The following is a 17,444-nucleotide window of genomic DNA, read 5'->3' on the forward strand; positions in this document are numbered from 1 at the left end:
CTTTTAAAATCACAATCTTATCTCAAGAAAAAAAAAATTGAAAGTATTATATAGTAACCACAAAGTGCTTGATATTTTCAACATTCACATCACTGATTTCAACCCAATTTTCTAATTATTTTTCCCAAAATTTGAATTTCTGTCCCAAAATTTCACTTATCCTATCTCTTCTCATGCTATCACAATTTTGACCATCATCCTTTCAGTAGCCCACTCTTTTAATAAATACAAACAACTTAGCTTGAGTACCTTAGTTTTGACAAACTATTCTTCTAAACCAAAATACACAGAGGTGTTTTATTATTTAGTTAACCGATATATGGTAAGAAGTATATGTATATCATAATTTCAACTGCCATGGAACATACCTGATTTTGCTTTTTTTCTTTTTAACATCTCATAAAACTAAGTAACATCTATTCAGCTATAGTTAGTTTCCTCATGTAGACTCACTATAAATCTATGTCTACATTACTTAGCAAAACAGAATTTAAAAGTAATTCAGCTGAACAAGTGAATACCTTTCACATTAGGTTGACTTAGTACACTGCTATTATACATAAGGCCTGCTTTCTCTAACACTGTACATTTGTACAGTTATTAAACCATACTTTAAGGGACTGAACAATTCTCTTGCAGACAAACATATATACCAGTTTATACCTTGTTGTATAACTATAGAGTCCAGTCTCAGTTTTATTTCAGCTCTTTCTACAATCCTCTCTTCAACAGTATTATCAGTGATAAGTCGGAACACCCGTACTGGTTTCTTTTGACCAATACGATGCGCACGATCCTAACAAACATAAATCAATGAGTGTTCAGCAACAAAAACTCACAAGCAATAGACAGTTAGCTTGCAGAAATAGCAGCCTCAAACTAGCATTGTACTTCTTGGTCCCTTGCCTATTCAAGAGCACAGATCACTGTAAAACCAGTATTCTAATATTTACTTACACCTGGCTAATACACTTTTTTTTAATCATTCCATAGCAATAAATGCATCTCCCTCATTATAAATGAAGATAACTGAATGTTTGTCCAGACTTCAGCTGGGAAGTGGACATACAACAGTATATACATGCATACACTTGTATTGCTTTCAAATTAATTATCTCACTTGACACAGGTATGGATATTCTGCATCCCTGGCTTGAGCAAATTAATTCCATGTGCAGGGTTCCGGCAGCCACAGCTCCAACACTGTGCCTGTCCCAAGCCAGCAAACAAGGTTCAGGACTCACACACTATACTCATTTGTAACAAAACCTGTATTTATCCTCTCTGGAAAACATGTCCTTTTAAATCAAAAAAAAGTTAAACAGCTGTCCTTCAAGCTGTGGGTACCAGGATTTTCTGTCTTTAAATGTGAATTGTTAAATCTTTTACTCTCCTGCATAGTATTCATTTATTTTGGAAAACCCTACTGAAATTCACAAATTACACTTACAGTCTCCAGAAAGTTGGTCAACTATTGGCAGCCAACATGCATATCTAAAAGATCAGCTATTCATATTAAATAGTTGATGCGTTGAAGTGCATTAAAAGAAAATAAAAAATTACAAACCACTGAACAAATACCCACCCTCCTAATCATGCAAGAAAGATCACATGAGTTTTATTGCGCATGAAACAAATTACAGACTTTTATTTTACATTTAGCAGTCAGAAAGAGAAGATTTTAGGAAGTTTTAACCCAAAGGTAACTCCCCCCCACCCCAGCATCACCACCAAATACCTTTATGCTTATGCAGAAACAAAAAGTAAAAACATTTACTTCCCAAATGAGAGAAATACAAGGCTGCATGCTTTTAATTATATGTTATTATTTTGGAAACAATCCTCTATTATTCATTTACTGTTCTCTTCTGAAAAGACAGAATTACGAATAATTCTCTACTTCTTTTAACAATATTGATATAGTATTTTGATAGAAGTAATCTCTCATTATGAAAATAATTAAGACAAGTATTTACAGAAAAAAATCTACAATTTCCTCCACAAATTCTGTTCATGCCCTTTTATTCAATTCCTTTGTTTCTTGGTATTGTCTTGTGTATACAAAAACTAAAGAAAAATAACAAAAATGCAAGCTCTGAAAAGTTACACAAAATAGAACATTGAGAACTTAAACAAAATTGTGTATTAGGGAGTTAACTCACCATGGCTTGCAGATCTACTTGAGGGTTCCAATCTGAATCATAAAGAATAACGACATCAGCAGTTGCCAAATTAATTCCAAGACCTCCAGCTCTGGTACTCAGCATGAAAATGAATTTACTGCTGTTGGGAGCATTAAATGTGTCAATTGCTTCCTGAAAGAAAAAAAAAAGGTGTCACTGAAGTATCAGATCTTTCAAAGAAGTTTCCAGTATGTTGGTGGTTTTCCAATTACATTTATTTTAAACAATTTCCATATAAAAAAGAAATTTATCAAAGAAACTGTATGTTTGGACAGGTGGGAAATTCTGTACTGACTCCACAATTCACTTAGCTGAGGATCAAATGAAACATACTGTGGACTTTAGTTAGGAAAAACATACCCTTAGCAGCTTTTTAAAAACTGTAGCATTTCTGCTTTACTTTAAACAATGACGTGGCTACATACACATATGCAAATAACAACTTATTAACCTAAACCAAAGGCTTTTCTTGTTTGCATTCAAATTTCCCACCTCTCTTTCCTCATGTGGTGTCTGCCCATCAAGTCTGCAGTACTCATAACCACGCCACATGCAATAGTCTTCCAAAATATCCAGCAACCGAGTCATCTGACTGAACAGCAGAACTCTGGAACCTGACAGAACACAGAAGGTTTTGACATTCATTTTATGTTTTCACATTGACCTTATTACAGAGCTACTACAAAGCATGACTGAGAATTTGTGTGAAATATTCTGTACTATGTCTAACTTAAATAAGTCTTTTTTCTGAAGTTACTTTTCTGGTAGTGATTTAACCACTCAAGAATATTATTTGATAAATTATATGGGAGAAATATATAACCAAGGAAACAGAACACTGCAAGCCATTGTAAGGAAATTTGGTGCCAACTGATGTGCATAGATGAAATAATTCTATCATCAGAAATTTTCTTACAGAAAGGAGAAGGGAGGCTCGACTCTTCCTTTCCTTCTACTTATCATTCCTGCAAGATTTCTTTCCCTCGTGTGTTAAGATCTACAGAAAATTAATTTTCAACAAAATCCTCACAGAAAGTGATGAATATATTCACTACAGGAAAGGCTAAACCTGTGCTGTTTTTGAAAGACACTTGAACTTACACAGAGCATTCAGATCACTGCTGTCCATAAACAGTACTTACCCTGTTCTCTGAGTTTTGCCAGCAGTTTATCCAGGACTAACATTTTACCACTATTGGTGATGAGATGAGTGTCAGTGGTGTAAGGCGGGCCTGGCTCAGCACCATCAAACAGGTAAGGATGGTTACAGCACTTCCGCAGCTGCATCAGAATATTCAGCAGACGCATCTTATCCATTTTGCCAGCTGAATTCAGGATATCAATATCTTTCATCAGGATCCTGGTATACCTGAGGTTTTAAGGGCAGTTTTGAACTACTTTACAGTTTTTATTTGAATGAATGAATGAAACCCTGCAATATCCCAATTCTTATTTCTGGATGTGAGAGGTGGCTTTGTTTATATAACTATGAGCTATATTATGAAACTTGGCAAAAATATCTGACTGATAGTAAGGACTTCTAAATTTATACCTAAATACAAAAGGGAATCTCTCTGCAAGTGACAATGATCTGTCATACACTGGATTATTTTACACTTTCATTTTAGCAGTACAAAGTGGATTAAAAATATCACTTATTTGACAGAAACTGCTACACTGACCTGTCTCTTTGTCTCACATCTCTTCTGGGTATGTAGCTGCTCAAGGTTTTAATTTAATTTCAGGTAAGATTTTTTCATGCATACATACTTGGATCAAAGGAGGAAGCTTACAAGGCATTTGTTCTTTCAAATAAGCTAAAGGGAGGAAAAAGTGTCTGCTTTCTTCCTCTCAGCTCTTTTCATTACCCTTCCCGAAACCTGTACATTTCTTACAAAAGGCCTAGGACAGCTGTAACTAAGTTTTTCTATCTGACTGTCTCAACATATAACTGTAAGGAAAAGAGTATCAATGTGAAGAGCTATAGTGTTTAACAGAAAAGAATCTTACCTTGATGTAAATAACTCACCATTCTCTCTGCATTTTGCTGAGCCCAAGATAAATTTTTACTTCCTTCTTTGGAGGTAAACTCTTTTCTACTTCACCTTTTATGCGACGCAAGAGAAATGGCTTCAACACCTACACAAATTAGGATGTTTTACATAGATAAATGTATAAAATTGACTGCCACAAACACAAAATTAACAGAATCAATTATCTGATATTTATTCAGAACTAATCAGTATCTATTGCTGTCATGGTGACTCCATGAGAAAAATTCTGCTAAATTCTGCAAAACAAAGTTGTCCAGCAATGACTAAACTCACATATAAATATGTGTCTCCCTATATAAGGGTTGCCATAATTATCCCAGTTAATCCTCTTTAACATAAACCCTGTTTCATTTCCACTAGCAGGGACCAAACACACCAACATTTCAAGTATAACAATGCACATTGTACGTATGTATGTTTGCTACTGCAAAAAAATGTCTTCTCTCGTGCACAATAAAACAAAGGTAGAGGCATGCCTTTATTCAGACTAGCATGACGTGTATCACTATACTATTCACAATAATAAATGGTTTCAAAAAGACCACAAAATTATCTCTTTTCATATTTTATATTCAGATTTGCCTGCTTCAAACAGTAACACACAAAAAGTAGTACTTATGATAGGAAGCTCCAATGCTTAATTCATGGACATTCTGCTAGGCATTCCTGTAGCTAAATACCTCCATGTTCATCTTTTCAACTTTGAGATGAAGGGGAAAATAATCTGGTTTTCTTTTTCACAGTGTGCATGCTAATGATGACATGTGATAACAACTTTAATTACTTACAGCATGAAGTCTCTCTACAAGTTTCTGATCACCAAGACAATTTTTAGTGTCAAACCATGAGTCAAAATCCTGTGGTGACAAACAGCACAATTGGTTTGAACAGTTTTATCATCTGTACTTTTAACAGACACATATTGACTCTGTTTCATTCCAGCTGAGAGTGGCGTAAAGCTTGAGACAAATTACTTCTGTGAAAAAACAATCAGTCTGCAAGTCTGTGCCATCTCCCTGGTATGTTGTAACATTCGAGTCAAGTGCATCACTCTGTAGACAAAATATTATTATACTCTGCTTAATATACATCAACTTTCCATGCTCTCACTGCAGTGTCCAAGAGCCTCCCATCAGTGCTTATGTGACTGTTGAGGGTTGGGTGTCCTTCCTTTTCCCTCTCACCTATGGAATTTTTTGCCCATTAGTTGCAGGAAAACCTGATGGCTCGTACTTGTTGGGTACTTGAAAAACACAGAGTTTGGTTAGGCCCAGGGGGGAAGGGGGCAGGGGAGGGCAGGGGCAGATGGGGGCTGGCTGGCTTCTTAGGCTGCAGAACAGGACCCTCTCTCTCAGAACTGTTGCCGTTTGGAGAAGGGAATTCGCCATCACCCAGAAAGAGCTGCTTCTCCTTCTTTGCTGGTGGGCCTTGCACCCCCTGTCCTGACAGGACGTGTGGCAGTGCCAGCCACCGCCACGGAGCTGCTGATACACCTCAGTCACCGGCCCAGGATCTCAGCTCATCCCTGCTGTTCCAGCTGAGTGTTCCTCAGAGCCCTGCAGGAGCACTGGGACTGACTGCCCGAGGGGGTTTGTGAAACAAAACCTCTCCTCCATCCCTTCCCGTCTCAGCCAAGAAGGCTGTCACAGGGTCTCTGGTTCTGTTTTGTTGCTAATGCTGTAGTTATTGTTGTTTGTTTGCCTTGTTATAAATACTAGTAAAGAACTGTTATTCCTATCCCCAGATCTCTGCCTGAGAGCCCCTTCATTTCAAAATTATAGTAATTCGGAGGGAGGGGATCTACATTTTCATTCCAAGGGAGGCTCCTGCCCTCCCTACCAGACACCTGTCTTCAAAACGGAGACAGTGATGATGGGACAAGAAGTTAAAAAAAATCAACCTGAATCCTTAAGAAAATTAAATTGACAGTAGAGCAAAAATAATATAAGCAAGTAATACAAACACAAAGATTAACATTACATTAACAGTAAAAGTGAAGAAAGATTACTCAAGTTTTGAATTTTTAAAAAATGTCTTACGCCTATTTGGATGCTTCATATTCTTGATACTTCATTACAAATTTTGCATAATTCTTGAACTATTTAAAGTATAACATTTGCTATTAATGGTCTGAGGCCTCATCCACACCAGCAGAATGCACTGTTTTAACTATGTAGAGTAAAAGAAGTAGTCTACAGTAAGCCACAGAGCTTTCCCTGAACCTGGGTTGTGCACAACGTCCATCTCCTACTAGGCTGGTCATTCTTCTCTTCTACTGACAGCAACCTGGGAATCAATATAACAATACTATACTTCCAAACATGAACTTACATCTGCAGAATTGAAGACATCAGGTAAAAGGAAATTGAGTAATGCCCACAGCTCATGGAGGTTATTCTGTAAAGGAGTTCCTGTAAGCAGCAATCGATTTGTTGTCTTGAATTCACGTACAATCTCTGACAGCTGGAAACACAACACAGTTATTAACACCATCTACACTAAAGCACAGTGAATCAGTTTTTGAAACCTAAAACAATGAAACTTAAATTTATAGATAGTGAGATACTATAAAATTCGTATTTACCACCCAGTAGCTCATTGTTTTGATTTTAAAAAAACACCACACCTAACACTTAAAATCTGCTCAAAGCAGATGCAATCTTTTTGTATCAACCTTACTTCAAAGTATCAAACAATTTCAAATTTACCTTAGACTTCTCATTCTTTATTCTGTGGGCTTCATCAATTACCAGGTACCTCCAGTTAAATTTCTTGAAAACTGATTTCTCTTTAATTATCATTTCATATGATGTAACACAAACATCCCATTCACCAGGCATCATAACATCACGGATAAATGCAGCCTGAAGCAGAAGAACTGGATTAATAAACATTTATAAATATGAACAATTTTTATGGCATCAGGGGAAGCTGTCTCCACCACCATCACTGATGCACTAAACTAGCACACACAAGACTCTGAAACAGCTCCGTAACTGAAAGTTACTGCAATAAAAACTTTCAATCCTTTGTACTTTAAGCACAGAAAAAGCTGGAGTTAAGCAAAACACAAATTAGTTGCTACTCAGAATTACCTATTTGCTCTTCTACATCATTTCTCTGTAATTCAAGCAGAGTACATACAACCAAAAGGGAAAAAAAAAACCTTCAAAATTAACTTGCCCAAAGACACAATCCAGAAAAGTGTATGAAAACAACTTAACACATCCCACTCCCAACTATCTTCTCTCTTCCCCAAATACCTTCCTCTTCTGTCCCATCTGTTTTGCAAGGCACACATTAAGGCATATAAATCCTTTCACATGAAACATCATCCCATGTGAAAGCCACACAGACAGGTCTCCTGTGGCGCACCTGAGGCCATTTCCTCTTGTCCTATCGCTTACAAAAACAAGTTCCCTCAGCCGCTCTTCCTAAGATCTGTTCCCTTCTCTGAACACACTCCTGCACCTCAATGTCACCAGTGCCCAGTACAGGGGGACAGTCACTGTCCTGGTCCTGCTAGCCACACCATGGCAGGTACAAGCGAGGATGCCACTAGCCTTCCTGGCCACACTGCCAGCTCCTATTCCCTTTCTAGAACCTTTCTAGCCTCAAGCAATAGCAGGCAGCCATACAATCCATATGAGCAGACACAGAATCCCCTTCAGGTAGAAAAACATTCTGTATCTATTTTAAGGCCTCCACAATGAAAGATGAAAAGCTCCACAACAGAATCCTAGTTACAAGGCCAGGCAGGCTTAAAAATACAAGAGTGGGAAAAGTCACCTGAAAAAAGGAGAAGAAAAAGGTAACAAAGTCCAATAAAGAAAAATGAGTATGCACTGTCACATTACAAATATGGAAGAGAGATAAAAAATAGGTGCAAAAATCAAAGGGAAAGACAACAGAAAAACAGACAACTCAAAAAGCTGCACTATGATCCCGGTCTATTATTACATCTACTGATTTTCAGTTTTTCCTCATAGTCATAAGCATAACATTTTGTATTTTCAATATTAATGCAGCTAAAGATTACTAAAGTATACTCTAATTAAGGAAATAGCTAAGGGAGAATTTCAGGTACCCAACTGATATTTTTTTGCCAAATAATGCATACATTTCTGAAATGTAAAACACTTACTCTGGCATCTTTATCTCCAATAAGGCAAACAGCACGTAAGGACGGAACCCAGCGCTTGAATTCATTCATCCAGTTATGCAAAGTTGATTTTGGAACCAGGACCATATGTGGCCCAGGAATGTTTCGGTAATGCTTCAGATAGCCTAATAAAGCTATTGTTTGCAGAGTCTTACCAAGCCCCTGCATTGACAAAGACAGGAGAGAAAGAAACTTACTGAATTGAAATACCATAAAGAAATACTTTCAAACCATTTTCTTATCATATAATTTTGCCATTTGCTTAAAGCAAACTACACAAGAAATCTTTGCAATAGAACCTCTTTCATTACAACTTCAGATTTGAAAAATCAGACTCCGGTAGAATGAAGTATACTACGGCACCTACATTAAATACTAAAAGCACTTCAATGCTGTATTTTGGTCAATAATTGCCACAAAAAATCCAAAATATTACTGCTTACCATTTCATCTGCCAGAATACCATTAACTCCATTTTCATACAGTGAGATCATCCAGTTCAAACCTCTAACCTGATAATCTCTTAGTGTTCCTCCTTTCACATCTGTAAATGGAAGATTCCTCTAAGTAGAAAAATACTAATTATAAGTAGAAAATTTTAATTGCAATCTGCTCAGATCTTAATTACATCAAATCAATCACAGAACTCCTGACACCATACTTACATGAAGGAGACTCCTCAAACCGAATACACACATTGGACGTTTTCCGACTCTCAGACAAGAGCTCTTCATCCTCCTCCTGCTCCGTGCGCCTGTGGCGGTACCTAAAGAAAGAATCCAACACTGATGTGTGAACAAAATCACTTCAAAACACTGCTACAAACTCTAAAGACAAATTACAACAGAAACAATCACTGACCCAGAGTGTGAAAGTTCTGGTGTCCTGACCAAACTCTCATCTTGTTAATATGTTACTCCTTAGGAGTCATTCCAGCTTTAATTAGAAAGGCTGATATGAAGCCCTCTCTTTCAGAGCCACAACTATAATCTAACAATATCATGAGTTCTCCGAGGCACTTTTTAATGAGCAACACAGAAATACAAGACACATCAGTGCTAGCCATAGACTCAATTATTTGATAATTACTGTGGTAAATAGAGACCCTTTTGTTCGCCTAAACATGCAAGATACGATGCTTTGCAAAACTATGCTTTGTAAAATATAGGATGAAGTTGAAGGCTGCTGCTGACGTTTGTATAATTATAAAAAAACAGCCTTGCAAGCTCTCTTGAATTCCAGAAAGTTAAGCCACTCAGATAAGCCTTAAAAGGAGAACAGTGAGGAAAGGTCAAAAGAGGAAGACTCCTGATCTTCATCCTGCGACCACCAGAAGGCAGAAAGCGACCACCAGTGACCGGAGGCACATGCGCAGAGACACCCGAGAAAGGACACGTAACCCGGAAGTCGGACCACTTAAAAGGGAAGACACGGAAATCAGAAGCGCGGCAGCCGATGGAGCAGAGACTCCCCTGCCGCCCAGCGCTGATTTTTGCTTATTGCTTGCTTGCTGTAATTAATAAAATTTTTTACCATATCACTCTCTTGAGTGCGTTCATAACAATTACAAAGTTCAGAAAAATCACACATTCAAATTTTTAAAAAGTTAAAATTTCTAAAATAGAATCTCGTTTTTCAAACATTCAAAGAAAATTGTTGTTTGTTATTTCAGGACCTCTCAGAGGCACTACAGGCAGTCTCTGCTGTAATACTAACACAGACCAGTGGAGAGAGACAGTTGGTGCTGAGGATCCAACAACCCCACTACATCGACACCGCCTTTTCATAACCTGGTCTAGCCCCACCCTGGTCCACTACCAGCTGGGTCACATCAGGTGGACTTCTGGAGTGCCCCTCCAGCATCGTGCAAAAGAAATTCAATTTGTGTGCTCCAAAGTCACCCCACAATACAGACCAAAGCATTTTCACACGGCAAGAATCAGGCAACTTTCTTTAAAAGTGCATTTCTGATCCAAAGTCACACTTCTGTTGATGGAGCAGATGATGCTTTCAAACCAACCAGCTTTTAAAGAAATTGATACACCACTAATAGGAAATTGTCTGGATTTACCAGAAGTAAAATTGCTATGCACAATCTCTAGATTATGTTAAAAAGTCTAAGTTGCTTGAACATGTGAGAAGTCAGAAATAAAACATACTCCCCAGCTGAAATCAAACTCTGTTTTTCATCTTTCTTCATCCGTGGCCGTCCCAGCTTGACTTTCAGTGGAGATGTTGGCGATTTTTGTGCTGCAGGTTGAATAAAATGTGCAAAAAGCTCTGTCTGCTTCAGGAGGAATTCAAACCTTTTTGCTCGATCTGCTTTCTAGTTTCCAAAGTGGAGAATAAAAAAATAAAGAAAAATAGATAACTTTTCTTCATAAAAACATCGTTTTGTTAAGAAATTTTGTTAAGAATTTAGACACTCATGAGAACAACTTATATGATGCAAGACTGACAAGACCATCTGTTAAACAACTCTGAGGGCCAAAAGCATTGTGAAACAGCTGGAACTGCTTCACTGCACACCAGCAGTGGTGAAGGGACAATTTAATCTTTGTCTACAAAAGACAGAAGACAAAACTAAAGTAATGACTTACAGTAAGGGATGAAATCCTAACCTTGCTCATCAGTGGCAGAACTTTCATCAGCTTGAAGGCTATTAGGATTTGATCAGACAACAGTGTAGTAGCTCTGTTTTTAGAACTATTTCTGAAGTAATGGATGAACTGCTTTCACCCAAGTTTGTGAATTTTGCTGTCAGATTTCAAATTTCAAGCATTTCAGTTTTGCCATTTCAATGGGACATGTGCACTTCACTATGTCATGCAGCAAAATGTGGCCTTCCTTATATTTAGAATATAACGTGTTATGTCATTTTTAAGAAAAATATGATAAAATGTAAATTCTATCTGAGAGAATGCAATTGTTATCAGTTTCTCTATGAGAAATCTAAGCATCATGTACGTAAGGCAATTTCCATTTTGATCTCGTATCAGGAGGTAGACAACAGAATTGAAATGTGGGAACTGACAATGGTCAAATAAGAGATTTTTAGGCTTCAGGCATTAGCTTGAGCCTATGTGAAACTAGTTCTCACTCTGGCATAAGAAATCATAAGGAGGAATCCAAACAGTCCTTAAAGAAGTAAAACAGCCTTTGCAGGCGTTGTCTAGATCCTTGATGTTTACTTGCAAGAGACAGTCAAGGGGTAGCGTTCCCAATTGTCCAATGATGGTCATGCGTTGGTTTAATGACCAATGAGAGTTTTACCTTTCAGACCTTCTCAGAACTGTCTATAAAAGAAGATCTGGAAGAATAAAACTTGCTCTCTTTTGCAACCAAGCTAAGAGAGTCTGTGTTATGCTTCCGCCGTTCCTAATATAGTGTGACAGTGAAACTGTACTTCTGCATTGTAATCTTTCCAAAAAATACTCGATCCACAGAAAGCCGTTCTGCGGGTCACTTAAAACAAGCACATCTCCCACAACAGCAGAATCGCCAACCAAAGGGCAGCAAGAATGATCCTGAAGTGCAATGCAAGATCTCGCCACATGAGGGCACTGCGTTTCTTTAACAGCGCATGACTTGGCAGCAAAGGAACATCTTTGCTACGATCTCCTGGGAAAAAAAAATTAACTGCTTTTCCTCCCTCGCATTATTATTGGAAAATTTCTGTAAATAACTTGACAACCGAATAAAATGTAAATATCAAGTGAAACGTTTATGAAAATAAGTTCTAGAAGGGGGAAGCAGAGACACAGTGTTTGTGATAATCAGTATAAACACAAATCCATTTAGACAATTCATAGTTAACAAATAATACACGATTGTTTTGGAAGAATATTCTTTGGTAAGGACCTATACTGAATGGCACAATATAATTTTCTGCCTGCAATATTATCGGCTTAGTATAAGCAGTATGTTTTGCTAAAACAGTAAAGGTCTAGCTCACAACTGCACAACTGGTAAGAGGTAGCTTTTTGATATCTAATCCCTTTGCCTCTTAGGACAAGTGAACTAACACTGTAATTTAGGAAAGCTGGAAAGTCACCAGGTATTACTGTGAAACAAGTCTAGCTGTTTACTCAACACAGATTCACTGTGTCTCTTCCCTTTGGCTAGAAATTAGGTATTCATACATGTAGGTATCAATTTTCCTATGTCTAACAGTTACACTCTTCCCTGACTTCTGTGATATCCAGACCTTTCAGACTCCACTGTAATTACTAGGCATCCATTTAACATTAAATCTTTTAAAAACAATACAAGATAGAGGTACCATCTTAAACCAAGAACTTTCTACAAATGTCATTCAAGAAGCCTTATAATGCCCTCCAGGTTTTTCCCTCTTTGTAACACAGAAGTTACCCTGTTACATCTCTCCAGCACTACAAGATCTCAACACTGGTGTCATGGAGAGATCCTCTTTTGCATTGTTATGGCACACACATTATCAGGCATTTCAATATTTAAAACCTTAATGTTTTTATATGAGAGAAACTGGCAGCTTCAGTATTTCAGTTCAGTAAGAAGTAGCTTAAGGATGCCTCTGAAATGACCCAAGGAGTCAAATAGAACTGGCAGAGAGAGATTCAAAACAAAATGGGGAGAGCTCTAAATATAAAATGCCACTGAATAGTAACTCCTTACCACAGATGGGTGTGGATAACTAAAGAAGAAACCACAAAACAAAAAATCCACTGACAACTACTGAGTATAAAAATCACAGGCTACAACTCCAAAAATCATGCAAAAATACTTAGAAGAATGGGAGAGTATTTAACAGAACTACCACTACCTGACCTGTTAGTCACTGTGAGAGACACAACATCTAGACATCTAAATGAATCTTGATCCATTTTTCTTTTCTGACACATCCAGTCTGCAAGAACTCATAACTGTGCTGATCCTGTTCCAACAACCAAGTGCCGTAAGGAGCTGCAGTACGTTTAGTCATGAAAGTACTTACCATCTTCTCTTCATATTCTGGGTCAACTTCTTTTTCAGGTCTAGCTGCCTTTGGAGGAAGTTTAAGGTGAAACGGGGGATCATTTTTCTGTAATTCAAAAGTTAAACATTTTATAAATACCATTTTATTTACTCTTTTAGCAAAAAGTATCAAATTGAAAAAAACTAATAACTGCAAGACAAGTATGCTACTTTTAAAAAATAATTATTTCAAAATTAAATGAGTGCACTAATCATATAATTTCACCCAAAGCAAAACCTCACGTCCACAATGAAAATAAAGGTCCTCATATTTATCTCTACAAGTTGGATCCAAATTGAAAGAAATTACTGAAAAAACACAAAGTTTAATCTTTCACAAAGATCTTGCTGTAAATGCATACTTAAGTTTAATATCTTGAAAATACATTTTTAAAAACTTAAAATTTTTGTTTTCTAAATGTCAGATTCTTAACTGTAAGTTCCTGGCATTTGCATTTTGGTTAGGTTTTGTCTGCTTCCATTCCTAGATGAACAGCCACAAGTTCAACTGGAAACACAGCTGAACTACACTTACCTAGGAAGATACACAATCAACCAATTCAATCCATGGAGCAACAACTCCATGGTACACTCTCAGACAACTGAAGAACCACCTTATTTACAATATATGAAAGAAATCTAAGTAATTTTAACTAAAATGGCTGACTTTTGTAGTTTATGAGATTCATACCTGTCTTCAATTGTGAAGCTCAAAGCAGGTTTTCCACAACTGTATTGGTAAAATGATGAAATGGAAGACTTTTCTACGCCCTAATTTAGGAAAATTTTCCTAATTGGTCTTTGAAATATGCCAATAAAAATAAACCTATTTTGAGATGCATTAAATTACACAAATGTTTTTGAAAAGCTCTGAATGAACTGAAAGGAGCTGCCAGAGTGCATGTCTGCATAAAATTTAGCACTGCAGAGTATTAATCTGCTTTAAGTGCTTTGAGTATCAGACTACTATTAAATACATTAAATTAAAATAATAGTTACTCTAAACTATTCAGGGTCCAGTAGCAAAGCCAGGCCAAAATGGTACCAAATTTTTAAAAATCTGTTAAGCAACATTAAATTTAAATTTCAGAACTATTACAGATAAATACACATGCCAGCTTTTTCTTTAAATACAATCATGCAAATGGGAGCAATATTTTCTGAAGTCAGTGATTATTGTTTCAAGTTTTGCCCAAAGCCATAATTCTCTGCAGAAGTGTACAGTACTAAGTGTATAATGAAGCTGCTTGACAGCTTAATGATTTTATAAATGCTCCAGCTCACCTTTGCAAGGCCAAATATTGCAAATAGGTAGGATTAGAAATATTCTATTCACTTAAATGTTCTTCAGTCATAAAAAAGCAAGGTTACTCCAACATGCCAAAGAGCAGGTCATACAGATGTGTATATTCACACCTCCATTATATTACTATACAACATACATTCCAAAAAGAGAGACTGACATTGCTATTATCAGGTCCAGTCCTTCAACTGAAGTGTTAAATTATTCCTTAAATGAAAACAAACTGACAGTAGGCAATTTCAGGCATCTCCCTCACTTGCCCTAAAAATTAATTTAGATAGGTATGTGTTACTGGAAAAAAGCTGTATGTCTGCCCCAGGTAAGTATAAAGTTTCTTCAAGCAGAACAACTCAGTATTATGAGAATCCCTTAAAACTCAAAGCTTTCCAAGTAAATTGCAATGCAATATTATCTAAGTCCCAAGGCAGATAGCTGCAATGACAGTTATGTTGTTACTCAGATTATCCCAGAAGGATAAAACTTACGGTGGCATACAAGCAAATTTATTCTGAAATAAGTGTTTCTAAATAACACTAACTCTGAGTGAGTTAAAGTAGTAAATGAGCTGACATATTACTGCAGCCACAGTACATAAAATCACCCTGTACATTTTACCCTTCATGAAAAAGCACACTGTCCCTGTCTCCCCCCAAATACTACTTACTGCAGTGTTTCTATTGAATATTGATGGCTCAAAGTATCGGAAATAATAAGCAGGAGATTATCAAAAGCCAATGAAAGAGACAAACAAGATACATGCATCTCTGTGCCCCCTCTCTTCCTCACAACTCAAAATGGGGAGAATATGCTGCAGGTTCACTAAAATACAGCACTGTGCTGGTGGTGCCAGACAGGCAGGGGACAGGCATCATATCCAAACTTGCTTCTGCATAATGCTCTGAATTACAAAAATCTACGCCTTGACAATTACTAGATTTTGATATGAATATTTCCCCTTACAACTGGACCATGTGCCTTTATACAATACAGAAACTTAAAATATTTAATGAAGTCTGAGAGTTTTTCCCTAGAAACTTTACACAACGTATCTTCATCACTTAGAGGGCTGACTTGTCAGGAACCAGGACAGCAGAAGTCTCAGTGCAATTCAGCACCACAAAACTACTTTCATTTTTAACTCAGGAAACTCTAGAAATTTGTCTCTACTCTAGAAACTACTTCCGTTATAGATTAGACAGTCCCCTGAAAACTGCTGTCATTTAAACACCTTACAACATCCATGCAGCACTTTCAAAAGACCCTGAGTATTCCAAGAATACAAAATACTCCCCTTAAAATCTCTAATAACTACCCTAAACAGAGTTCTTAAATTCAGGCTGAGAGATTTCTATCCAGAAAGTTTAACAGACTCAAAGTGAGGAGGCCCCATGAACACCTAAATAAACAACTGGGAACAAGAACTACTGCTGCTTTAGTTGACTTTACTCTTATAATTTGTGCTATTGAAAACTCTGAACAGATGCACTAAGAATAATTAGAATTCCTTCAATTTTTAACTCACATATACAAGGTTGAAATACATTTCCAAATAGCCAGTAATACAGTTTTGGTAATACAACAAGGACTATTTATAAAGTAAAACATTGAGAGGGGAGCGGAGCACAACAGGTTGCATGACTGCCACGTTATGCAGACGCTCTACTGTACAGTTGACTTGCATAAAATTTTGCAGAACAAGTATATATATATATATATATATATATAATAGAGAAATGGCCCTTAAACATTTTCCCTTAAGCAACCAAGTAAAGTTCAGGATTACACTGAACTGTGTCCCATAACTGTTTGCATACAGAATAAAATAAAGCTTCAAACATTCCTTACAGGTAATGGACTATCAGTAACTGAGATAAAAAATCGTAATGTATTGTTATCAGTAGTTGCACAGTTTTCTCCAGTATCACATATTAAAGACGGTCCTCATTCCTGCTAAGTTTTTTCTAAGATTCATTCTTCGGGTTAAATCTTGTTCTGTTTCCAAGGATACCTAAATACGTCACTTTCTACATATCTTGTGTCTTTCTTCCAAAAAACTAAAGGGAGGCGGCTGGCAGCCATACGTGTTCTCTCGAGGGGTATATTCTGCATCAGGGTACAATTCGAGCTGGGCAAGCGGCAGAGGGAGGCCCTGACCTCAGTCAGCCGCGAACTCTCCGGGCCGTCCCCGCGACACTCCCACCCCAAGCCCTCGGAGCTCCCGGGTCCGGGACAGCTTTGGCCAGGGCACGGAAGAAGAAACAACAGGGCGGGGGGCTAAGGAAGACGGGCCCTGCAAGAACATCCAGGCCGCGAGGCTGACAGGGGGTCTGCACGGGCTCAACGGTCCCAGCCCCGTGCCCGGGGCCGAGCCGGGGACATCGCAGGGCCGCGCGGACGATAGCCACTGCCAGGGCGATGCCGAAGGGCAGGCATGGGGACAGGGGTGTGTTCGGGTGGGGCTGGCCCGTAGGGCCCTCGCGGGCCGGGGCGGAGGGACCTGGGAGGCCTCAGGGCCGGGCGACGCAGGCCGAGCAGCGGCTACAGAAGGGGGCGACCAGGCCAGGCTCCACCACCCGCAGGGGCCCCCCGGAGCGGAGCGGTACCTCCTCAGCACCGGGATCCTGCGCGGCGGCTATGGCGGAGGATGTGGAGGCTCGGGGCTCCTCGCCAGGGCCGGAGCCCAGGTCCATGTTGAGCTCGGTGGGTGCCGGAGGCACGGGGGAGCGGGGGCGGCCCCGTCGCGCCGCGCG

The 17,444-nt window shown here is 38.3% G+C and overlaps 1 protein-coding gene across 1 annotated transcript in view; it reads right to left on the reverse strand.

Moving 5' to 3' along the window:
• Nucleotides 1–17,444, reverse strand: part of SMARCA1 (SNF2 related chromatin remodeling ATPase 1) — a 35,310-nt gene extending 17,866 nt beyond the window's left edge. The window contains exons 1-14 of the mRNA XM_014258771.2: nucleotides 17,298–17,444; nucleotides 13,372–13,458; nucleotides 10,559–10,725; nucleotides 9,065–9,165; nucleotides 8,843–8,943; nucleotides 8,382–8,561; nucleotides 6,946–7,101; nucleotides 6,569–6,700; nucleotides 5,026–5,094; nucleotides 4,213–4,322; nucleotides 3,326–3,552; nucleotides 2,676–2,797; nucleotides 2,163–2,315; nucleotides 664–796 (exon numbers count right to left, since the gene is read on the reverse strand). Coding sequence (XP_014114246.1) covers nucleotides 664–796; nucleotides 2,163–2,315; nucleotides 2,676–2,797; nucleotides 3,326–3,552; nucleotides 4,213–4,322; nucleotides 5,026–5,094; nucleotides 6,569–6,700; nucleotides 6,946–7,101; nucleotides 8,382–8,561; nucleotides 8,843–8,943; nucleotides 9,065–9,165; nucleotides 10,559–10,725; nucleotides 13,372–13,458; nucleotides 17,298–17,384 — 1,825 coding nt within the window. The 5' untranslated portion in view covers nucleotides 17,385–17,444. The remainder of the gene's footprint in view (nucleotides 1–663; nucleotides 797–2,162; nucleotides 2,316–2,675; nucleotides 2,798–3,325; nucleotides 3,553–4,212; nucleotides 4,323–5,025; nucleotides 5,095–6,568; nucleotides 6,701–6,945; nucleotides 7,102–8,381; nucleotides 8,562–8,842; nucleotides 8,944–9,064; nucleotides 9,166–10,558; nucleotides 10,726–13,371; nucleotides 13,459–17,297) is intronic.

Source organism: Pseudopodoces humilis, chromosome 15, assembly GCF_049639895.1.
Source record: "Pseudopodoces humilis isolate 2021_Gansu_Grassland_sample_001 chromosome 15, ASM4963989v1, whole genome shotgun sequence".
NCBI classification, from domain to species: domain Eukaryota; kingdom Metazoa; phylum Chordata; class Aves; order Passeriformes; family Paridae; genus Pseudopodoces; species Pseudopodoces humilis.